We start from the raw sequence: 25,487 nt of genomic DNA on the forward strand, positions 1-25,487 counted from the left end.
GACAGGAGCCTTGAAGGAAGGAGCTGGGGCCTGGAAGGAAGAAGTTTGACACTGGGGTGAGATTTGGGTTTCCAAGCCTTGTGCCTTTCCCAGGGAGCTCTCTGCTTCATGTTGGAGGTCCGATGGGAGCTTGCTGCTGCTGTTCCAGCCAACCACGCTCTGCCTGCTCCAGTGCTTCTCCACTGTGATGGGGACGGACTCAGAACTGTAAGCCCAAGTAAACCCTCCCTTCTATATGGTGTTTTTAAAATGACAGAGAAGTAACTGCTAAGGTAGAATGTCTCTTTTATGGTGAGGTTTGTTTCTTAGAATGACAAAAAGACCATGCATTTAAGCTAGTATCCTAGCATGTACCTTTTGACTGCCAAATTAGGACCACTGATAATTAGAGTTATTGTTGAAAAATGTGTATTATCTCAACTCGGTTTCTTGATTTTGTAGTATTTGTTGTTTTCTTATTTCTCTGTAATTTACCCGATATTGAAAGAGAGGTTTATTCATCCCTGTTGATATATTTGTCTTTCTTTTCAGTCTGAAGATTCAGTCTGATGTTCCTGGTTGGAGGCTGAGAGCTCCTAGTGGTCACTGCTTCATCAGCCCTGGGTTGATGGAGGATGAGGACGGCCATGGGAAGGGGGTCCGCAGCACAGCGTGCTCTTTAATTCCAGCCAGCTGAAGGGAGAAGTGAAGTGCGCATGCTCAAGAAGGTCCAGCTCCATCCGCTGCCCAGGCAGGTGAAGCCTACACCCAGGAGCCATCAGCCCTGCCTGTTGCTTCAGTGAAGACAACACTCCAAGGAGACTAGCCTTGTCAAGCACTCTAGTGAGCGCAGCACGCTGCTAACGCTCCATATGACCCATCCCACGAAAAGTTCGCAATAACCTGGTACTCTTTGAACACTGCAAGTTCCTCTGAGCAAAAGTATCAAATACACGAAATAAATAATGAACTCAACCATCCAATGATCTAACTCTAAATGTGCAAATCCCAACACAAAACCAAGGTAGAATGTGGAAAACCAAGACAATCTTTGTCCTTTAAAAACTATTAATTCTACAGTAATGGCTGCCATGAAAGTAAATTATGTGAAGTCTGAGAAAATGAATTTAAAAGAAGAAAATAAACTGTTAAAAGACTGCTGAGAACACACACAGATGAATGAAACAAGGAGTCTGAAAGAGGAATTCAATATAGAGATAGAAGAAGGAAAAAATTAAATACTAAAAATGGAAAATGTAAGGCAAATAAAAATATCTTTGGAGTGTCCCGCAAATAGAATGGATCAGAGAATTTAATCCTGAAGAATTGGAATGAACATTCCAACAAAGATAAGGATTAATTAAAAAAGGGTACATGCTGGGCTTTGATAATATTTAGAAATTATGAAAATACCAACTCTAATAATCATGAATATAAAGGAAAGTCAAGAATTCCTTTCTAAAAGCGGATAAAACATTTTCAGTGAATGCCCATCTGGGTAGAGGAAGCATCCAAAACATTAAACAGATGAAACCAAACCCTCCAAGTACTCAAAACAAAGAAAGGACCCAGAAGGCTTCAAGAAAGATGCACCAAGTCAAATACAAAGGCAAGCTCATTAGAGTAACAGCTGATGGGTGTCTCAGCAGAAAGGCATGAAGCATATTTTATAACTGCCATCCCAGACTATTATACCCAGAAAACCTATCAGACATAACTGATGGATGAAAAAAAATCTTCCTCTGGTTAAAAATGACCACTATTGCAGCACTACAAAAGGTACTTGAAGGAATTCTTTGGACTGAAGAGAAAGAGAAAGAAAACAAACAAAGCTTTTTTCTTAGCACTATGTCATCTATGGCAAACCACAGTTCGCTTACTCATTAAAGGATCTGTGGATTTGGGGATTGTTGTCAGTTTGGGGTTCTAAAAGTGAAGCTGCTGTGAACATTTGTAGAGAGGTTTCCATGAGAACAATTCCTACTCTGTAGGACAGAGTGAGATTTCTAGAGAACACTCAGAATGTTTAGTTCTGACTGCATTATGGCTTTCCAGAGCGACAGTGCTGTTTTTCCTTTCTACCTGAAATATAAGCAACCCAGTTACTCTGTGTATATGACACTTGATCCTATCATTATTTTAAATGTTTTGCCATTCTTATAAGTGTGCTGACATCTCAACTTGAATGTTACTTGAATTTACCAAATGGCTCATGTGGAACTTTTTTTTTTTAAACTTTATTTTTCAGTCACACATTCTTTTTGGTGCTATTGTCTTTGGCCACTTTCTAACTGGATTGTTTTTATACTATACATTTTGAAAGCTCCTTGTATATTTTAGGTAAGAGTTCTTTGTTGGAAATGTTTTACAAATATTTTTTTCCACTTGTATTTTCATCTTCTTGCTAGAGACTTTCACATGCCATGCACATTAAATTTGGCAGTCACTTTCCTTTGTAAGAACACTGCTGTCAGTGTCACGTTTAAAAAGTCTGCTCAACTGTAGGTTATGACTATTTTCTATGGTGTTACGCTTGCATCTATGTTCAAGTTCCACTGTGAGTTCATTATTATGGATGGTGCACGAACAGGTCAAGGCCTCCGGATATCCAAGGGCTCCGGTAGCATTTGCTGGGTAGGTGTCTGTCCTCCACTGAATTGCCTTTGAGTCTCTGTCAGTATCAAATATGATTTCACACGTCTTTTGCTTTCTTAAAGGCTGTGGATCCTATTTAAGGGCCCCTTGAAGAAGGCAGCATCACTGTTAGCTGTGGTTAGTATGAGAGCTGTTTGTTGGTGTATATCTCCATAGTCGAGAAAGCAGAGCATTGGCTGACCCTCATGGCAGATTCATATGTCAGCTCAGCTCCATTTCTGCCGTTGCTGAGATCTTTATTGGATGATGATTTGCCTATATATGTTGCCTTGGCAGTATATTAGCTCATCACTCTAGATGATACTGATGACACCAAAGGATGAAGGAAACGGAAATAGAATGAGACAAGGCATGGGACTCAGCACCATGTTCTACATTGTTGATACGGACATGAAAATGGTGGTTCAGTTAAACATCATTGGCTGTTTACCAAAGTGAAATTATTATCATTTTCTGGTGCTGAAAATGAAATACAGGGTTTTTATAATGTTAGGCAATCATTTTACCACTAAGCTATGCCCTAAGTTCCCTAGCGGAATTTGTTTAATTTTTACATTTAAGTTTTCCATAATTCTCAATTTAAGCATTAAGTGAAGAAAAGTAATTTAAAATCTCTCTCTCTCTGTTTATTTATTGAGAGGGTCTTGCTATGTAGCTCAGGCTGGTCCCATTATGCTGGTCCTATCTCAGCCTCTTTAGTACAGAGATTACAGGTGCTTGCCATCATCCGCATATGAATATTTGATTAATTTCTAATTAATGCTATCTGCTGCTGGTATCTGGTTGTTCATGACCTGAATATTCAGATGGGCAAAGTTTATTAATAGAACATTATTTAATGTTATATGAAAGTAAAGCTATATTTAATGGAGCTTCCTGTACAGTGAAGTTCTTATTTTGACAAGACATTCAAGCACTCTGTTCAAGAATAATGTCTAGAGACAGAACAGATTTATGCATGGTGACTCAGCCGTCATCTGCAGTAACAGACCACACTTACTAGCAGTTTGTGCTATCGGAAATCTCTATGATTTATTGGCAGAACGGCTTTATTTCTTTTTGTGTGCTGATGAGTGCCCATTGAGATGTTCACGCGGTGACAGACTTCTGTATGCCTTTATGCCATCTTTCGCGTTGAGGAAGAAGCTCACTAAGTTGGAAGGCATGGATTTTTCAATTATCGAGAGGGGCACTTTTCCTTTCATTTCTGTCTGGACAAACACCATCAACTTGGAATATGCTGGGTTTCTGTAAGCAAATGAAGAGTTACAAAAGATAAAACATTCTTAATTTGATCTTATGAAATGGCAAGTTCATAGAAGGCAGGATTCTTAAATTCTCTTCGATTCTTTCTATAGTGCATATGACAAGAAAGTTAACTAAAGGGGGTGGGGGAGGGAGAATGACCTGAGATCACATCCTTATAAAAACTATTCAGAAGGTATATTAAATTTTTAGTTTAAATACCCTTCCGTTTGTTATTTATTTGATTCTTTGAGTGGATACACAACCCTCATAATGCATACTTTTTCTTCTTTTTCTGAACAATTGTTCTAATCATGTTTATGTAGCATTTATAAAGTTTATATAACACCATTATATTTGTAAATTATTTACCCAATAAGAAACACAATGTCTGCCTCTATTAAAAATGAAATAAACAGGGAAAATTATATACATGTTCCTATATATGTGCAGATTCTTCAGTGAGATATATTTATATTTTTCCTTTTTATTAAACATATTCCTTTTTTATACAATATAATCTGAATACAGGTTCCCTTCCCTCCACTCCTCCCAGTTTCTCCCCACCTCCTCTTCCATCTGGATCTAGTCTGTTTTATGTCTCTCATTAGAAAAGAACAGGCTTCCAGGAGATAACAACAACAACAACAACAACAACACAGAATAAAATAACATATAATAAGATAAAATGAAAACCATCACATCAAAATCGGACAAGCCAAGCCAACATAATATTTATATAACTGCTTTCATTAATTCCCCTTCTCTGAGACTGAGTTTTGGTGCATCTCAGGCTAGCCGTCCCCCTGCTTTCACCTCCCAAGTCCTAGGATCACTGTCTTATACTACCACACCCAGCTTAAAACATACATAAGTTTACTCCTTAGATACGATGGCTACAGAAAACACATTTGAAAACTCTAACTCCTATGGAAGAAAAAAGTGATCCAAAGGCTCCAGCCAATAAAACAATAAAGACTTTATGCATTTTGTAAGGAACAGGGTAATGGCTGGCTCAAGTTGTTGTGGTAGATAGATTCTATTAAATTCATTATAAGGGATAGAGATCCATTTAACTACATCAATATTCAGGATATGATACAAAGTGTGTTCATGTAAAATTCTAGGTCAACTTGAAAATATGGAGGCATACAGAGTTTCACAGAATGATTCTGAAATTGCAGTAACTGGTGGGATTGTCACCATTTTTGCGTATTCCCTACGAAGAGTCTAGACTATTTTTGTCAGTCCTAAAGCTTGGCATGAGTTTACTATGGGGTCACACACATAAGAAAGCCTTTCTGCTGCTGCTGGAGAGTAAGTCAGTATGGACACTGTGTTTTACAAGGGCTCTGCCCAGCTTGGTTACATATGCCCGCTGTCTAGAACATTAGACTGTGTGGAAAGAGAAGACAGAGCACTTTGGTTTCTGTCACCATCTTTTTCCAATCTGTGTAAATGGGACTGTAATGTTCACTCAGCAGGACAGCAGGCAGAGGCCAATTGTAACAGTCAAGAGTTGATTCTCCTCACTCATTTGGAGCACCAATTCATTTGCTTTGTTCTTCTAGGGATCATAAGATCTTGGCCACAGACTCAAGATTGACAAATAAATGGAAAGAGCCTATATTATTCCTGTTACGACTATGTGTAGCAATGTCAGTCTGCTAACATGTAAAATAGGTCTAAGCTCTTCAGTTCAATACAAAAGCACTAGAGAAAACAAAAAATTTAATTTTTTATTTCATTTTAGAATTATTCATGAAAATACAGGAGTCCTGTAGCTACATCATTTCTACCTCTGCCCCATCTAGCTCTTCCCATGTCCTTCTCCCACTCTTTCTGCTTCTCGAATTTATGACCTCTGCTTCAATTATTGTTACACAGTTCTCTCTTTCTCTCCTACGTCCAGTTACTGTTTCTTATATATCCATATGCTCAAAATCCCTTAATTTTTAATGGAGAAATATAAACATCATGGAAGGTTTAGCTGTGGGAAAAAATCTGTGTGTTTCATTATGCCCAGAAACCTCTAATATATTTTTATTTTTACATTTAAGACAAAAATATAAAAAAAGTCATTTTAAGATTGCTTTTAGGGACAGCTTTTCTCTTCCAACAAAATATGTTGGCACCTATTTCTATTGGTAAGTGAAGTAAATTATATGTTGAAGTGAAAAATCTTGCTAAAATAAACAAGTACAAATAAGACTTACTCTTTCAGAGGTGAGCACACATAGCCAGAAGGATGATTATAACCACGGACATAATGTGAAGTTGGAGGATAGCCTGGGAAGTCCACACTGCTAGCTGTGGTTAAAAAGGTTGAAATGAGACCCAGTTGACCAAGACAAAAATATTATTTCTAGAAGCATAATTACAGAATATGATGGCACTTAGCTTCAATGTTAGTAGTAGTGTCACAGTGTACATATTAATGTTCCTAAAATTGCTTATAATCTTTTGTACAAGCGAAACTCTTTAAAAGTATCATCATCTTATTTTCTGAGGCTTGAAACAAAAGAGTGTAGTGTAAATAGATTGTTTTGCTGGGGTCAGGGACTCCTTGACTTTTGTTAATATTTTTATTTTCTATGAAATTCTGATGTACTTAGACACTTTAAATGCCTTCTTCTGTTAATTCCATGTACTAATTTCAAAGTTTAATTAAAATTTAGTAGAATTTGTCCCAGTAATTAATTATGCAGAATGATATGCACATTGCAGTGGAGAAAGGGAGGTGATCATGATTAAATTAATGATAATTATATGAATTATCTAATTCATATGAAATATATATTAGATAATTATAATTATCTAAAAATAGTTTAAAATATATAACTTTTGCTACAGCCAGAGAATATGGGTTTTCCTGAAGGATTTAAATGAAGTCTATTCAGAATGCACAGTGAGGCGCTGGTGCAGGGGGGAGTGTGGCTGGGTGAATGCTCCTCTTTGAGCTACTTTCTAAACACAGCCCGTGATACTGGGATGATGGTACCGCCCCAAAGTAATACACAAGTATTTTTCCCATTTAAAATATGGAGATATACTGATATTTCTTTTTTGAAATCTGTTATAATTTACAAAGAGCATAAATCTTTTGTGAGGCATGACTTTGAAAAATCATAAGGACTGCAGTTTAAAATCCAGTAGCTTATTAGATATGGAAATCAATATTTTTACTGCTTAGTTTCTGGAAACTTCAGTTTTATCCTTAGTGAGATTATGAATGTAAAATATGTACCTCAGAGCAAGGTGCAGGGTAAGCTTTAAAAACACTGGGAAGAAAACTGACGATTCATTGAAAATTTATTCACTGGAAATTTCTTACAGAAAATTTAGCTCTGTTGCTGGACAAAATGAATGGCTATTTCTAGTTGCTAACTTAAACTTAGCTGATGTTTTATTTATTATTTTTTAGATAGGATCTCAATAAATACTCCTGGTTGGCTTGGAACTCATTATGTACATAAGGCTGGCTTCAAATTCATAGAGATCATCCTGTCTCTGCCTCCTAAGTGCTAGGATTAAAGGCATGAGCCATCATGTCCGACTTGACATATTTTCATTTATTATTTTACTATGCTAGGATCGCGCCTACGGCCCCATGTGGCTGTGTTAGCACTATGTCGCTAAGCTTAAAGAACAGCTTCTATTTTACCTTCCCTCTGACTATTAATAAGGGCTAGAAATGGCTTGCTTTCAAAATATGGAAAATTATAGATATACAATTCAGAAAAGGTAAAAGTTTGTAGAGTAGTCTGTGAAAACATTCTATATGTGGTAACTCTGAAAACGATTAAAACATGTATACAGCAATAACATTTGTCTTTAGTAATATTCTGTAAGGACCCCAAGAACTGGCTTTGAGTCAGAGGGCTGAGAAGCTTTGTCTGTGAGATGGAACACTGGTGTCATCCCATAGTAAGTGTGGGGAGGTAACAGTACAGCTTCACTCTCTATCCTCGAGCAGCTTACTGCAGAGGGAACATTGATAGAAATTATAGTATTGAATCAGGTTCAAGAGGAAAACGGATCGTCACCATTGCCCTGCCAAAGTACTCTCACCACATTCAATATTAAGCTTTCAGAGTCCAAACCCTTACGGTGTGAAAGGGTTTTGAGTCAGTAACACAAGTTAGCAAAAATGATATATTTGCATTTTATTGAGTCACATTACTGCATAGCAGGGTAGTTATATCAAAACTTGCATTCCCTAGAAGAGATTATAAGCACATTCAAGGAAAGACCCATCCAGCAGTATTCAGTATTTTCATATTTTATACTCAATAGTGTAGCAATTATTATGTGTGCCTATTTTAAACAAGCCAAGTGTAAGATTATATAGATATAGATAAATATGCTAGTTTTCTTTCATTGGATTTAAAATGCATACATTGAAATTTTAGCTTACAGTAATCTATCTGTATTGAGTCCATAGTTCATACTGTAAAAGTCCAGGAGGAACTTAGCTAAACAGCACCTCATGGTTATGTAAAATACTTAGCCTGTGCACATGACAAGATTTTTGGTTGTACTGAATAAACAAACTAAGAAAGTATAGTTTCGTCTAAACTATTAATACTATTAATGGCAAAGGAGTTACAATGACACTAAAACACGGCCAAAGGTTCCAACTTACTACAGATAATGTCCATATTCCCTTCATGGTGCTTGATGTGCACTAAGTCGATAAAGTCTCTGGAGGAGATTGAGCCCATGGCAAAACTGTGTGTAATGGTGTGGCATATAAACGTGTCCTGCAACAAGTCAAACCATAAAGATGGCAAGAATTACCGAATGGTAATCATTTATTGTTCCCCAAAGAACTTCGTCATGTATGCTTAGCCTGGCTTTGGAAAAATCCTAACGTTTAAAAGAAGTGTTAAGGCTGTCTCACCAAATCAGCCTGCATTTTTAGTGTTAAAGAACATTCGAGTCACAATTATGAGAGCACACATTCAGTGAGGAATATGAAGATCATTTATTCTATTTGTAGATGGAGAAGGCAAGGCCCATCAGATGAAACCATATGTACACCTAGAAAGAAGTTTAGAACCCAGGCTCTCAGATTTCCGTATAGCCCTATTTTGTCCGTCTATGTTGAGTAGATAAAATATCCTGAAAATACATTGATTTGACACTTTAGGCCTAAAAATTAAAGACCCGTGTTAAAAACACCCAGTGAAACTAGATTTAGAATGCTTCAGATAAGCTCTTCCAGAGTCCAACAGCCATCCTCACTAAAAGGATCCACGGTCACTGCTTATCCCTGTCAGAGAAATTCGCTCTCTGCTGGCCTGTGCTGCATGGCAGACTTTTTCTGGGGAGACATAAACACAGGTCTACTCACCCCAAAGAGGGAAGCCATGACAGACCAATGTAAGGCTATATCGAAGTCCAATTTGGTGAACCAATGAGTTTTATTAGGGTTATTTACAGGAACTAAGATGACTCAAGGACAGCTGCTACTAAGGCCCATCCCAGCATGGATAACAGGTCATAAAAACTAGAAACTTGGAACTGAACTCTGCACAGCCAGTTTGCAGGCAGCTCCTTTCCAGGTGGCTCTGTTTATCTAACTCTTCCACGCAGCTCAGCTGTTCCTTCTTTCTTCCAGGCAGTTGGGCAGTTCTCTGCTTCTCTCACACTGCTTGGCTTCTCTGAGCAATTCTCAGCAGTCTTTACTGCCCACATACTCATGTGGAGGGAGAAGCTTAGTGAATCTGGTCAGTTTCAGGGACTTCCTGAAGCTATTTTGAGTAGCTTCTTTCCTGTCTTAACAGAGCTTCTCTCAAGGACAGAATATTTTACTAAAACACTGATTTTTCACTTATTTGTAAACATCCTATCATAAAATAGCGTATTTACTTTCCCTTTTCACAGCCCATATCTCAAGAAATTTCTCTCCAAGATGGAAGGCTTTATCTTGGAGAAAACTGCTACATAACACCTTAGCACCACAAGCCTGCCTTCCACAGTCTCTGGCTATTTAATCAATTTTTATGTTGTCCTGTGTAGTACTATGCCCTCTTCTCCTGATCCATGATTTATGATTTTAAATTACTGTTTACCTCGTTTGCCCATTGTATTGTACATATGTCTCCAAGAATGACAATTCTTTCCTCATCCATGGTCTGCATAACAGGCAGTTAACACTTCTGGAGGTGAAATATTATAAATATGGAAAGGAAAGTGAAATAATGACATCATTCAGAGGTACTATGGAGTACTGACTGGACAGGGCAGGAACCAGATACAAAGTCTAACTCTTGTCACATATTTGCTGTAGGATTCTTGGGCAAGTCACACCACTTCAGTCTGCTTTTTAAGTTTTTTAGTGCCAAATTAGCATTCTTTCATACTGACTTGCAATAACAGCAGACATTTCTGAAGTGTCTGGACCCTTCTGGTCAGTGCTACACAATGGTGAATGACAAAGTCTCATGTCTATGTTTGCATTAGTAAAGCTCACTGTTTCTCTACCTGACTGCTCGATAATATGAGGAACACATGATAGACATTTGCTCTTTAGCTTGTTTTGAAGACTTTAAAAGCCAAAGACCCACGCATCTAGAAGTCTACAAATATTCAGATATAAATCATGAAAACTAGTCCCCATTGCCATATAATACTTCTTTGAGCTAAAGCCTCAGCCACAGTTTTTCCTCTTTCTTTTGCAGTGCTGGGGATCAAACCCTGGGCCTAATGCTTGATAGGCAAGAGCTTTAACTCTGAGCTAGACATGCCCTCCACCCTAGAGTTTATTTCAGGAAGAGTCTCCTGATGAAGCTTAGACTGGCCTACCCTTATCAAAAAACCAAGGCTGGTGTCCTGTGTGATTCCTTTGCCTGTCAGAGGACTTAGTGCTTTTTGTTTGTTTGTTTTTAGATTACCTATGATAAATTCACCAATTTTAAGTACATAGTTCTACAGTTTTCTAGAATAAGTTCAGTTGTTTAACCACAATCCTGTTAGAATTTAATTTTGGTTCTTTCTTCTTCTGTCAGGACACCCATCTCTGGACTGTATCTTCAATCCTTCCCTTCAATGACTTCCCTTGCTTCATACTGCTATCACCCTGGCGCAAACCACCTAAGAGTTCACTTAGATTGCTCTGATAGCTTCCTAACTGTTCTCACCAATTTCTCCTTTTGCCCCTTCAATTGTCACTGAAAATTTTGTTGGACATCCTGATCTCATTTAGCATCTATGGTCTTTCAGAAACTGCTCTTCTGGATTTTAATGCTTCCATTAAAATGTCAGCTGTCGTTCTCATATAACTATCTTTGCATGTAACCTCGATCTTTGAATGTTTTTTTTTTTTTCTTTCTTTCTGTGTATTTAGTGCTTTAACTACAATACTATAGGAAGAGTTTCTTTTCTGGTTCTATTTGGTGTTCTATATGCCTCTTGTTTCTGGATACTCATTTTTTTACTTAGATTTGGGAAATTTTCTTCTATGATTTCACTGAAAATATTTTTTAGGCCTTTGGTATGGAATTTTCCTACTGTGCCCATAATTTGTAGCAGATCTCACATATTCCAATTACACTTAAAATTATTTTTAACTGAGTGATTCAGTTCTTATCTATCTTATCATCAAGCTCTGCTATTCTATCTTCTGTATGATACATTCTATTTTTTAATTGGGTTTTTCACTTGACTTTGAATCTTTATTTTCAGCTTCATATCTTCAAGGGTTTTCTTTAAAGACTTCAGATCTTTATTGAAATTTGTTTTCATATCCTGCATTGTCTTCTTTATTTTATTCAGCTGTTTGTTTTCTTGAACTTCATTGAAGAGTTATTTCTGTCTTAAAATTCTTTCTGGTATTTTCATCCTTATTGAATTTTCTGAATGTATTTATAATTCTTAAATTTTTTGAAAATTTGTCTGTTGTTTTCAATAGAAACCCATTACTATAGGATTAGTGATCTTTAGATCACTTTATTTTGATTTTCATGTTGTATGACTATTTATATTTTTATTGCACACATTTTAAAATATGAAACACTTGAAACATGAGTTTGCATGTCATGCCTAAATAGAAGTCACAAAAATGTTCTCTGTATGGTTTTTAGTCTATGTGCTAGATAAAATGTTCTTTCATTAGTTCATACCTTGTCCTGAGTCTTTCAAAAATGTTTTGATTTGCCTTTTCTATTAGTGTGTGTGTATTTGTGTGTGTTTTTACAACAGTGCATGTGTGGAGGTTAGAGGACAACTTTGATTGAGAAAAGACCTCTTTGCTGTTTGTTACTGTATATTACAGGCTATCCAGTCTATGAGTTCTGGGACTTCTCCTGTTTCAGCTTCTCATCTCCCCCCATGGGAGTACAGGGGTTAGTTGCTACTGTAACCATTTTTTTTTTAACATGGGTTCTTGGGATTCCAATTTAGGTCCTTATACTTGCATCACCCATTAGGCTAACTCACCAGTCCCTGTCTTTAATATTTATCAGCACCTGCTGTTTCTTATATCCTTATGGTACGTATTGACATGTACATGTGTTCTAATGCCATATCTACAAACTAAACTTAATCATGACACTTGTAGTCACAGCACTGAGGAGGAGGGAGAATGTCCAGTTCTAGGTGAGGCAGTGTAGGAAGCACTAGGATCATAAAAGCTTATTAAAAACCAGAGCAGCAGCAATAAAACCCCAAACCGATGGCTGGAGAGTTGGCTCAGTGGATAACAGCATATACTGCTCTTGCAGGAGACACAGCCTAGTTTGGTTCCCAGAACCCACATCAGACAGCTCACAACCACTAGCAGCAACAGCTTCCCGAGGGTTCTATGGCTCCAGCCTCCTTGTGTACCTGCACTCACGTGTACACGCCATTCCCCCAAAATAACTTTTGACGCCTTATCAACAAGGCCTGTTAAAACTTGTTTCTATATAATAGAGGTGGATAGCTAAGCTTAATTCCCTCATAGCAAAAAGTGCATATCAACAAGAGACTGCCATATCAGGAATGTGATAATTATTTACAAACTGAAGAAAACTAATTGGAATTAAATTCTCGACTAATAAAAAAAATCAATATTTTAAAGCCTTTATAACATTTCAGCTAGGTGTAGTGGTCCATGCTTAGAATTCTAGGTTGAGAACAGCCTGGGCAGGATCTGGTCTCACATAGATTTTAATAGCATTACTGGTATATGGGTATTGGTGTGTTGGGGCGGTATTCAGAGTTACGGAGTTTACTTCGCATGCAAATGACCCTTACTTCAATCCCCAACCCTGTCATTCAAAAAAGCAGATAATTTGTGTCTATAAGACATATATTCAATACTACACAGTTTAAATAAACTTAACTCACTAAAATATTATAGTAATACAGTAAACAATTAAAAATAAAAATATTGTAATACAGTAAACAATTGTTTACTATTAAATATCAAATTACCGAGTCAATTTTGTGTATCACATTGTACCGTTTCAACGATTTATCCCATGTCACTCTGTTTTCAGGCTGATAGAGGAAGTCAGAGAGCTTAGCTGTTGATTCTGGAATTATTCCTTCAATACGATATCTATGGTTGCCAAAGTTAAGAAAATTTCAAAAATTTAGCTTAAGCTCAAGATACACTACTATTGAAATTAAAGATAGCAAATAAACAATTGTGAAATTTTGAGTGTCCCATACCTAAAACGCTTAGGACCTAAGATATTTTTTATTTTGAATTCTTTTTAATATTTGCATATATATGATGAAATACCTTGGGGATGAGATCTAAGATTAAGCACAAAATTCATTTATACTTCAGATTCTTTAGATACATGTTCTAAAGGGAAATGTATACAGTATTTTAAATAATTTTATTCACTACAATATACTGAGTAGGAAACTAGCATAGCTTACTTAAATAAGCACTGAAGCAATTATTTCAAAATTTACTTTCCTAGCCAGGAATGGTGGCACAGGCCTACAATCTCAGCTACTTGGTGTGTGTGCGTGTGTGTGTGTGTGTATGTGTGTGTGTTTGTGTGTGAGCAGGCAGGAGAATCATTACATATAATTTCTGACTAGGCCAGAAGGTGAGTTTAAGACCAGACAGGGCAACTTAGTGAAACACTGTCTCAAAAAGTACAAAGATGGTTTTCGGATACTGCTCACTGGCAGAGAACTTCCCTGGCATGTGTGGGCCCTGTGTTGTGATCACGTCTTTATTGACAATGGCTTTCAAACCTTGTGTGATATTGTTATCCAGCAAAAAATTAAGGTGTTGGGGAAAAACTTGATCCAAAGCCACTATTAGCAGAAGGTTGCCAGCTGGAAGTGAAATCAGAGGAGTATGGCTATGCCCTTACTCTTTCATCCATTTTTTTTTTTCAAAGACAGAGAATAGATGTTTTGAGGCAAAACTGTTTAAAAAATTTATTTATTCACTTAAGCTTCCCCATCCTGTTTCCAATCCTACCCTCCCTCCCCTATTCTTCAGAAAAGGGAGATGGAGAGGCAAAACCTTTAAGTTTTAAAATATTAATTTTTTTCAGAAAACATAAGAGCTAAAATGCCATGATTAGTTAGAGAAAATAGTAGTGTGGAAAATTTTTGCCCTCAACTTCTGCTTTCTTTTATTGAGACAGGGTGAAGCTATGTAGCCCAGGCTGTGGAACTTTTTATAAAGCTCGGTATGGTCTCAAACATGAGCACCTCCTTCCTCAGTTTCCTGAATGCTAAAGCCAGGATTGCAGGCAATGCCCTTGCATCTGACTGGCTTCTATGATTTGGTCAGACAAGGAATTCCTTTTTTTTTTTGTTAATTTTAATTTTAATTTTTTATTTTATATGAATTGGTGTGAGGGTGTCAGACACTTGGAACTGGAGTTACAGACAGTTGTGAGCTGCCATGTGGGTTCTGCGAATTGAACCCAGGTCCTATTGGAAGAGCAGACAGTGCTCTTAACCACTGAGCCATCTCTCCAGCCCCAAGGAATTCTTTAGAGAACTTCCTTGTATATGTTAATTTTTCTTTAAAAACTTAGCTGGTTCCCAATTTCTTTTGTGGGATAAAATGTTTTTAAGAGGGAGGGAGGGGGAGGGAAAGGGAGAAACATATATCTATCTATCTATCTATCTATCTATATATATAGTAGGTAATACAACAAAATGTAACAATGTCAGACATGAAACAATTAAAATTGAAGAACAAAATTTTTGTTCACAAGTTTGCCCATACTGCCACAGCTTATCCTTTAATCTGTCTCTGTGGCAAGTCTGTAAACTCTATGACTGGGACTTCACATTCTGCATTTCTAGCCTATACCTAACAATACCTGCTTACTCCATTCAAGAAGCAGTTATTTCTGAAATGTAATTAGTGACTATGGCTAACACAGTCTTTTAATAGCCTTTCACCATGTGACACCAAACAAACTAAGTGTATGGCTAAGGATATATTTTCTACTCTTTTGTACTTCATCCTAGGGGACAGTAGACATAATCCAGGCTGTCTCTGGAAAGAAGAGTAAATGTGGACAAACTAGAGAGCACAGGAATATGAGGGAGTAAGAGGGGAACAGGAAAAGCTTTCTGGGGGGTGATTTGGAAGCCTGTTTTACCATTATTTATGAAATAATATGACAATGTTGGCATTTCTGATATTGATTCTTTTACTCGTGGCATAACCTAGTTTAAACCCCAAATTCGAGCTTTGGGAGAGCGCTAGCCAACTTACCACCGAACAACTCAACTTATTCCACAAATTATTCACAAGGGGGCAGGCAGCAGAGTTTAAACGGCACTTTTCAGATTATCCTATTAATGCTATGTGGGTGATTGTTATTTCTGTTATTTCATATTACTTACCCACCTGTCCCTGCATGAGTTTGTGTGTGCCGTGCAGACGCCCACAGAGGCACAGGACAGGGGGTCTCTGAGAACTGAAGTGAAAAGCACCTGCGAGCTGCCCGTCATGAGCACTTCAGACTATAGGCTGGTCCTCTGGAAGAGCAGCAAGCGCTCTTAAGGACTGTGGCATTTCTCCAGCCCAGGGATACTTCTAGGACTTTTGCTTAGGAAGATACTAAGCCAGGATGAATACTATGCTAAACTGGGCTTTTCATTTTGGTCACAACAACTTTATCTACTACCTTTGTTGTTATATTTTTTTTTTCTCTGTGTAGCCTTAGTTGTCCTAGATTCACTTTGCAGAACCAGGCTGGCTTCAAACTTGCAGAGATCTGCCTGCCTCTGCCTTCCCGAGTGCTGGGGAGGTATGCACAGGTGTGTACCACAGTGCCTGGCTGTGACACAATTTTAAAACTCATTTGAATCTGAATATTGTTATTTATGAAATATATAAATATCTCATATGTCTTCCTCAGAGTTTTAAGAAAGAATTAAATGTACTGGTAGTGATTATTAAGATAATACACAGTATGGGAATAACTGATAGGAAAAGAAAATAGCATGGTAAATAAGCATGTAATGTTAAAGCAGAAAAGGTAGACTGGTAGATGCTTTCTCTGGGTAATGTGCCTCAATTATTCCAAGCATATATGGATAGTTTTAGGACTCAGAAGAAATGATGACTAAGATGATACAGGTAGCCTTTGAAGGAAGCAAAGTCCTGGCTTCTAAGGTTTCTGTTTCATTATTACAATGTAGGTACCGTGGGGATCGTACCTCGGTAGGCCTTTGTTCACCGGAGAGGGTGGGGGTAATGCTATTTATATTGGGGATATGTACGGAGTAAACTAGTCTCTTATTTAATGTAATGCCTGACATAATATTAGAGGAGTGTTTAGGTGAGGGCAGAAAGGGAAGGTGTTCCAGTCAATGATGTGCTTTCTTCTCATGCATAAAACAAAGCGCCCAAAGCTAACCACCACAAGTCATTTTGGGGCAGTAAATTATTTTTAAAAACACAAATGCTGATAAAATATATAGATCACGTCTTATAACGCAGGTGTATTTAACACTGAACATTTATTACATAAATATTTACCATGTGTCTATGTGGCAGGCAGTGTTGGGGTGTAGGGTTACCACAAAACACAAGGGTGACCTATTGCTAGGCTCGCTCCTATTCAAGTTCCTGCTCACACCACTGCATATTCTAATAAGACATTATAATGAATTAAAAATAAATCCCATACAGTGTCCCCTTTGAAGGTTACAACAGCCAAATATTAAGCAGGGACTGAGTGTGCACATGTGGGACATTTGGCCAGGAAGGCAGGAAGGTCATTCTGAAGAGGACATAGTAAAGCTGAAACCCTGGCAATCAAAACTGATATTAGCTTTGGAGAGATATGACGAGGGATGTATGCCAAGCCAAACAAACAAACAAAAACTCCCAAACAAAAACAAAAAACCTAAAACTCTTAAGACTCTACGGCTCAGTGCAGGATTATCTGACAACAGATCTCTTGTAAATGTAACAGAGGGAGAAAGAGAAGGCTGTGATAGGAAAGGAGGGACTGAGAGTGACTTGGAGGTGGAGATGAAATGTTTGCATCTTATTTAGATGTGAAAGACATTCTTTAAAGGATTTTATACAGGGAGGTGGCAAAAATTAAAGCGTATTTTGAGACTCTGCCTTGGGCACTGGGTGAACAATGGGATGTGTGACCATGAACAGAGAGTCTTTCACGTAATCCCCTGAGAGATGGCGGCAGCAGCTGCACGGTAACATCATATCATCGAGAAGCTAATCAAAACCTTCTCTCTAGGACACTTCTCTAGTCTGTTTTAAAAATATATTCTTACTAAAACCAAAATTAGTGAGCTGGCTTTGAGCTCGTGACTGCAGAGGAAGGTGGTGTAAGGGCTCCAGTGCTCTTTCGGAACCCAAATCTGGCTGAAGTGTCTCCAGCAGAACTCAGGTAAGTGACAGAGGATGGGTATGCAAAGCTGAAATTGAGCTGCTCGTTATATCCTCCTCTCCTTCTACAGTCCGGATGGTGATCTGTCCCAGGCACCATGGGAATACCAAGTGCTGGAGGAGACTAGAGATTAGCTCCTGAAATTCACTAGCAAATGTGAATGGCTCAGCATCACAGGGTCCCTGCTCCAAAGAACAATACAGAGACTTATTAGTCAGTCAAGATGGTTGTTTGACAACCCTGAGATTTCACCTTACACCCATCAGAATGGCCAAGATGAAAAACTCAAGCGACAACACATGCTGGAGAGGTTGTGGAGAAAGGGAACCCTCCTCCACTGCTGGTGGGAATGTAAACTGGTACAACCATTTTGGAAGTCAATCTGGCGCTTTCTCAGACAATTAGGAATAGTGCTTCCTCAAGACCCAGCTATACCACTGCTAGGCATATACCCAAAATTTGCTCAAGTACACAATAAGGACATTTGCTCAACCATGTTTGTAGCAGCTTTATTTGTAATAGCCAGAACCTGGAAACAACCCAGATGTCCATCAACGGAGGAATGGGTACAGAAATTGTGGTATTTTTACACAATGGAATACTACTCAGCAATCAAAAAGGAGGAAATCATGAAATCTGCAGGCAAATGGTGGGATCTAGAAAAGATCATTCTGAGTGAAGTATCCCAAAAGGAGAAAGACAAACATGGAATATACTCGCTTATATAGACCTAAAAGATAGGATAAACATAATGAAATCTATACACCTAAAAAAGATAATCAAGAAAGCAGACACAGGGTATGATGATCCTCATTTAAAAAGACAAATGGGATATGCATTGAATGTATGACAGGAGTCTACCGCAGAAAGCATCGGAAAGACTCTACCTAGCAGTGTTCCAAAGTAGATACTAAGACTCATAACCAAACCTTCGGCAGAGTGCAGGGAATCATATGAAAGAAGGGGAGTTTGATGTGGAAAGGATAGGAGCTCCACAAGGACCAAACATATCTGGGCACAGGGTCTTTTCTGAGATAGACACTCAACCAAAGACCATGAGAGGATAAAACCTAGAACCTCTGCTCGGATGTGACCCGTGATAGCTCAGTAATCAATTGGTTTCCCATGGTAAGGGGAACAAGGACTATTTCTAACAGGAACTCAATGACTGGCTCTTTGACCTCCCCACCTCCCAAGGGAGGAGCAGTACTGTTAGGCCAAAGAGGAGGACTTTGCAGCCAGTCCTGAAAATACCTGACAAAACGGAGTCATATGAAAGGGGAGGAGGTCCTCCCCTATCAGTGGACTTGGAAAGGGGCAGGGAGGAGATGAGGGAGGGAGGGTGGGATTGGGGAGGGAATGAGGGATACAGCTGGGATACAGAATTAACAAAATGTAACTAATGAGAAAAATAAAATTAAAAAAAAATTCTAAAAAAAAAAGATGGTTGTTTGAAAAGAATAAAATATACCAACTAACTGAGAGTAGTAAAATCTAAATTGATAAATTTAATAAAAATATACACTTGAAAAAGGACAGCTTTTTAGATAAATGGTGCTCAAAAAGCAGAATATTAACCTGCAGAAGAATGAAATGGAGTCTGTATGTCTTACCTTGCACAAAAATCAATTCAAACTAGATCAAAATCCTTAATGTAAGACACAAAAATCTGAAACTGGAAAAGGAAAACACTCCAGTACACAAGTATAGGAAACAAATATCTGGACAGAATCCCGACAGCACGGCAAACAGCCATAAGAATTGACATGGAATTAAAAAGCTCCTGCACAGCAAAGAAAACCCATCGAGTGAGCAGCAGCCCACAGAGTGAGAGGATCATGGTCAGCTATATTTCAATCCCTTAGTATCTATACTCTATAAAAACTGCAAAACTTAAACACCAAAGCCTTCCACGCCAATCAATAAATGGGCCAACAAACTGAGCAGGCATCTTTCACAAGAAAAAAAACACAAATATGCAACAAAAAGGTTAGTTTGGAAGTAAGCAATACTTGGGGCAGCCTGCAGAGCCAGCTGCTCCTAACCCTGTGAGAACGAGGTCCTCCCTATCAGTGGACTTGGAAAGGGGCAGGGAGGAGATGAGGGAGGGAGGGTGGGATTGGGAGGGAATGAGGGATACAGCTGGGATACAGAATTAACAAAATGTAAGTAATGAGAAAAATAAAATTTAAAAAAATGCAAAATAAATAAATAAATAAATAAATAAAAAATAAAAAAGTGATGGGACTGAAGACTTTCAGACTCTGAAAGATCACAATTGTCAATCTAGTCTAATATACCCAGTCAAACTATCAGTCATAATTGAATGTGAAAGGAAAATAATTTTCATGACAAAAGCCGGCTAAAAGAATGGTGCTGCCCAAAGTAGCCTGAATCTTCCTGTATCAAGTTATCAAGACAATCCCTCACCAACAGACCTACAGACACCCTGATTCATTCAGCCCCTCACTGAAACTCTCATCCTAAGTGATTCTAGATTGTGTCAAGCTGACCATTAAATACGTTTTATTTCTCTGGTATACTTGGGCTTAATATATTTATACCTCCCCTGCCCTCTGTTTAGTTTTTGAAAGTACCGCTGTTAGGGTCATCTATTGCTATTGCTTAGCTTAAAAAAAAATTACTTTCGTGGTACTCATTAAAATGAATGAGAGAAATTCATTCCATTCTTATCCATGAACTTAAAAAAATGGCATGCAGGAGGCTAAAGCAGAAAAAGCTGAGTTAGTGAGACCTATCTCCAGACCAAAACAACAACAAACCCACAAATATTGGTGTACAAATACAGGTAAACTTTAGTAAGATGAAAGACAAACAAAAAACAATCACAAAAATCCTAGCAAAAGCCAAATGCACAAACACAGAATATCAAAGGAATGGTTTCTAAAAATTTGCTTATGATTTTTGTAATAACCAAGTGATATGAAGGAACAGATGTGATACTAGAAGCTATAAATGAACACCTAAAAAAAAGGAACTTTAAAATATGTCAACACATTCATCTTTAGTATACTTGTGTTTGAAACAGTTCAATCCTTAAAAATATGCTTAAAACAATTTATAGGGAAAAATATCTGCACTTATGAATAAGAGAGAAAAAGACAGGGATTTTGGGGATTTGAGAAAAAAAAAAAAAGAATGATTCCCATATCAGAAGAATGCTACTGTTGGTAAGAAATGTCAGTGTGCTTTTGCAGAACTTTTCTACCCTAGTAAGTTAGAAGGAATTCTTTGTGCAAGTTTTCCGGTGTTGGGGAGGGATCTCAGGGCCTCCTGCAGGCCAGTGAAAAGCTCTACACTACACAAATAATCTGCAGAAGGGATTTACTTTGTGACTGTATTCATGTCTGGATATTGTTGCACAATACGTGATTACTGTACTTCATGACAATCACATGACTTCATGCATCATCTCCTGGTGAGTGTTAAATGGTTTGTTCTGGTTGATAAAGTAGTGCTGACTTCCAGATTTGGTAATGCCACTGAACTTAAAACAATGACTGTAAATGGGAAAATGTACTCACAGATTGCCGAGGAATAGTCTAGAGGTCTTGCTGGAAACAGTTACCTTTTTCTCAAAGGGGAATAAAATCCAGAAATAAATTAACTGTCAGATACAGAAAACAAAACAAGCCGAAAGCAAAACAAAAGTAAAACTATGATTTTCTGGCTTACAAAAGAATATATTATTTTAAAATGTCTTTACAGTAATCTTTCATTGAGAAAAATACTTGTTTTCTTACTGAGATTTTAACCACTTGCCAGCCAGATATATCTTGACTGTAAGCCAAAAGTTCTTCCGCAGTTTGTTGGGCAATTGTCTTATAGTCCATCTACCTGTGAAAATTTAAAAACAAATATGGTAAGAATATAATCATATAAACAAAAAAATTCCATGTTGCAAAAGCTGGTCTTGAACTCATGAACTGAAGCCACTCTTCTGTCCAGTCTCTCAAGTTGTAGATAATATAAGTGTGCTATATTACATTTTAATACTATTTTTTACAATATCTGTCATTTAGCAATGCACAATAATTATTTGACTATGTGCATTCACTTCTTTCTTCAAATGAGAAAATGTGCAAATGTGTAAAAGCCAGACTTTGAGATCAGGGACCTGGGTGAAATCCGATCCCTGCCCTGTGTGAAGCATGGTAGGGAATATTTCTGCTTTCTTCTTGATGGAAAATTAGGACTTAAGTAACACCTTGTAGAGTCAAAGTGTTAAATAAAGCCCTAAATGTGTTAAATGAGTGCCTGGAGCATGGCATGTTCTAGTCTTTCAAAAAACCATTATTTCTAAAGAGCTTATTTTCCTTAGGATGTGGCAATCTCTGTTCATGATGTGCTCTTGGCATTAGCCGTGGTAAAGTGAGTGGCAGAGGCCATATATGGCCTCATCCAGCATGCTCGTATAAACTATCTTCTTGTCCACTTAGCCACAATCATATCAATCTTCTGGGTATTCCTCAAATGCAACCCCAAAATGCCCTTTCTCAAGGTCTTTGTCCTTACTTTTCTCTCTCCTTGGAAAATTCACAAGATTATGCTTCCTTGGATCCTCTGCTTGAATGTCAACCATTCAGGCAAGATCATATTCAAAGCGATTCAGTTTCAATGCATTTGCTAAATCTCTCCTTGCTGGTTAAGTATTGAAAATGACTGTTTTCATTCCTCCACATTCATAGACTGAAACTGGCTGGTGATTAGGTCCTGAGGGCAGAGACTTCCTGGATAAGACTTAGTGTCTTTATAAGAGACTGCAGTCAGCTTTTTCTTGTCCCTTCTGCCCTGAGGACATAGCTCTAAGGTAGCAGTCTGCATTCCAGAAAAATGTCCTGATCAGAAAGCAAGCATTATGGCACACCTGTCAGATGTATTGCCTCCATAGGTGTGAGAAATGAACTTTTGCTTTTTATAAACCACCTTGTCTATGGTAATTTGTAGTAGCCAACAAAGGGACTAAGTACAAAAGTTAAGTATAGCAAAACCAATTAAGGCACTGTGTCTACTGGGAATGTGTTCAGCAAGCTGTGGTATTGTGGTCCTTTAGCCCATCAACTAGTTTTCAGTTAGGGGAACCTGGAGAGATGTTCCAAGGAACATGGTAACATCTAGATTCAAATCCTGACTCTGACACTTAAAGCTGGTAAAATCCTTAGGCTCTGAACTTCAACTTCCTACATTTATAGAAAGGACATAATGATGCCCACGGGGTCCATTAAGGTTAAGAGAATTATTATATGCAAAAATGCTTGAAGCAGTGATGGGTTTTGTTCAAGGTGGTCAATAGGTTAGAATAACTGCCTTCAAGCACCGTAACACATCTAGACCAGGCTGGCTTCAAACTCATAGGGATCTGCCTGCCGCTGCTGGGATTATAGGCGTGTACCACCACAACTGGCTCACATACACCACCCTCCCCCCCAAAAAAAAAAAACAGGGTTTCTCTATGTAGCCTTGGCTTGGCTGTCCTGGACGTTGCTTTGTAGACTAAAGCTGGCCTGGAATTCACAGAGATCTTGCCTGCTGGGATTACAGGTGTGCACCACCATGCCGGGTCTCTTTTCTTTCTTTCTTTCTTTCTTTCTTTCTTTATTTCTTTCTTTCTTTCTTTCTTCCTTCCTTCCTTCCTTCCTTCCTTCCTTCCTTCTTTCCTTTCTTTCTTTCTCTTTCTTTCTCTTTCTTTCTTTTTTTTTTATTAGGCTGCATTTATGTCTGTGTGTGAAGATATTACATCCTGAAGTCACAGACAGTTGTGAGCTGCCATGTGGGTGCTGGGAATTGAACCCCAGTCCTTTGGAAGAACAGTCAGTGCTCTTAACCACTGAGCCACCTTGGCAGCTCTCTGGCTCATATCTTAAGGCATACACATTTAGAAGATCCTTTGCTCTCACCTAATACTCTTTAGGTTGGATCATAAATTTGCATTCTTTTGCTTAGTTTCCCAGAAAGGCACAGTAGCAAGGTGGTATCTTTTACATTAGAAAAACCACAGTACGTTATGGAATCCTCAACTCCTCTTTCTATAAAAGTCCTGGTTTCTTTACCTTTCTCAAATCTAGTCCAGAATTTCAGTTCCCATTGATACTGTTCTCCAAATCCTCCTGGAGATCTCCATATCTGTTAACCTGTAAGGGAATAAAGTAGAGGTAGAATTATTTTGATCCACAACTTAGGTCAACATATTTTATAAATCCTCCACAATGTCCTCCATTAACACTTTATATCTTGATTATAAAACACATTCCTTAGGTAGAAATAATATGTATGTCTTACTTTTCTATTGTTGTGATAAAAGACTATGACCAAAGCCACTTATAAAAGAAAGCATTTAATTTAGGGTTTATATTTTCAGGGGATTAAACTCCATCATGACAGAGCGAAGGCATCATGGCAAGAACACTGAACACATGTATGTTGATTTGCAGGTTGGAGGCAGACAGAGACACAAACACTGGGAATTACACAAGCCTTTTGAGGCCTCAAAACCCGCTTCCCAGTGACACATCTCCTCAATCATGACCATACTTCCTAATCCTTCCCAAATAGTTCTACCGACTGGAGAGCAAGTATTCAAACAGGTAAACCTATAGGGCCATTCTTATTCAAACTACTATGAGGTAGTTTGGAAAATTTTTTTTTTTTTTTTTTTTTTTTTTTAGGTCATGCCATAAACATTGTTTCACTGGTCTCCAATATAGGTTTCTCCTAACACAAAACAGAGGTTTTTACTTGTTAGTGATTTACCTAACATTGACCTAGAAATTTCACAATTAATGGCATTTATCACTAGCTGTAAGTTTCTGCATGGGCTATACTATTATTTTAGAATCATTTCACATTTCCGTAATAGATATGTTTAATGAACTATTGAACAGCATTTTAAAGCATCTGCCAATTTTATTTGCTAAAGAGAAATAGGAAGGGACAGTTTAGGAAGGTAGAGAGAGTAGAGCTACAGGGAGACAGCTAAGGTACAGTTCTATTACCTGATGATGTAATACTGGATGAACTAGAACGTATCCAGGCGGAAGTCAAGGAGCCTTCAGCCACAGGGTCAGTGGAACACAAACATAGACCAATGTTGAGCTAGCATCTTTTTTGCTATAGCACTTAGTTGCAATTTTAGTCTTTCCACCTCATATCCTGTCCCAGCCTCGTAGACAGGTTCACAGAAGTTAGTGCTCTTTATGTTTGTATGATTTCCCTCTTTCCGTGCTGCCCGACTGGGTCCCTAATCCGTGTTGGGTCACTGCCATTCTTTCCTGTGAATAAAGGACCCCTAAGAGTTTGTTAAATCCCATCACGGGTCCGTCCGACCTGAATCTGCAGCGTTTTTGAGCCGGATGGAAGCCCAGGTGGGTCAGGGCTTTGGAGTGGGGAGGGGATGTCGCCGAGGAAGGTCGTGGTGGGCAGAGTGCCCTTGGCTGAACTGGTACCTGTCTTGGGGGGATGCTACTCTGAAGCCGCAAAGCTCACTGGGAAAGACTGGCGCACAGAGAAGGGACCCACTAACTACTAAGGCCGCCTTCAGGTCTCCTGCACACTCCCCTCCCACAGCCCAGGCAGCGCCTACTGGTGGAGAAGAGCAGTGTTCGGGACCAGGGTGTAATGGGACGTGGATGGAGTCTAGAACCTTCCCAGCTGAGAGGACAAGGGAGAATCCCCACCTCCCCCGAGGGATGGCGACCTAACGCCCCTCTACGCCCTTTGACCTCTGAACCCTCCGCGGGGCTC

The 25,487-nt window shown here is 38.4% G+C and overlaps 1 protein-coding gene across 3 annotated transcripts; it reads right to left on the reverse strand.

The window, feature by feature from the left end:
* Positions 1 to 3,606: 3,606 nt before the first annotated feature.
* Stard6 (StAR related lipid transfer domain containing 6) lies at positions 3,607 to 25,473 on the reverse strand. 3 transcript variants are annotated; one of them, XM_060377077.1, is made up of 8 exons: positions 24,740 to 25,303; positions 23,798 to 23,878; positions 21,491 to 21,584; positions 21,272 to 21,321; positions 13,300 to 13,426; positions 8,525 to 8,642; positions 6,096 to 6,189; positions 3,607 to 3,882 (listed from the first exon to the last, which is right to left on the reverse strand). In XM_060377077.1, exons 3-8 carry the CDS (start codon positions 21,578 to 21,580, stop codon positions 3,684 to 3,686), a joined length of 678 nt encoding a protein of 225 aa, XP_060233060.1. In that variant the 5' UTR covers positions 21,581 to 21,584; positions 23,798 to 23,878; positions 24,740 to 25,303; the 3' UTR covers positions 3,607 to 3,683. The 3 variants fall into 3 exon arrangements, with proteins under 3 accessions (XP_060233060.1, XP_060233062.1, XP_060233061.1); XM_060377079.1 differs by having other exon boundaries at positions 21,272 to 21,354; XM_060377078.1 differs by lacking the exons at positions 13,300 to 13,426; positions 21,272 to 21,321 and having other exon boundaries at positions 24,740 to 25,473.
* Positions 25,474 to 25,487: the final 14 nt, after the last annotated feature.

This window comes from Meriones unguiculatus, chromosome 2 (genome assembly GCF_030254825.1).
Source record: "Meriones unguiculatus strain TT.TT164.6M chromosome 2, Bangor_MerUng_6.1, whole genome shotgun sequence".
Classification (NCBI taxonomy): Eukaryota; Metazoa; Chordata; class Mammalia; order Rodentia; family Muridae; genus Meriones; species Meriones unguiculatus.

Bases quoted from the DNA above. Each gene is read 5' to 3' on its own strand.
- Stard6 (XM_060377079.1), bottom strand. From the start codon at position 21,580: ATGGACTATAAGACAATTGCCCAACAAACTGCGGAAGAACTTTTGGCT. The intron at 13,427-21,271 runs GTGAGTACATTT...TGGCAACCATAG, and splicing joins AGACTATTCCTCGGCAATCT to ATATCGTATTGAAGGAATAA. The intron at 6,190-8,524 runs GTAAGTTGGAAC...TTTTAACCACAG, and splicing joins GAATATGGACATTATCTGTA to CTAGCAGTGTGGACTTCCCA.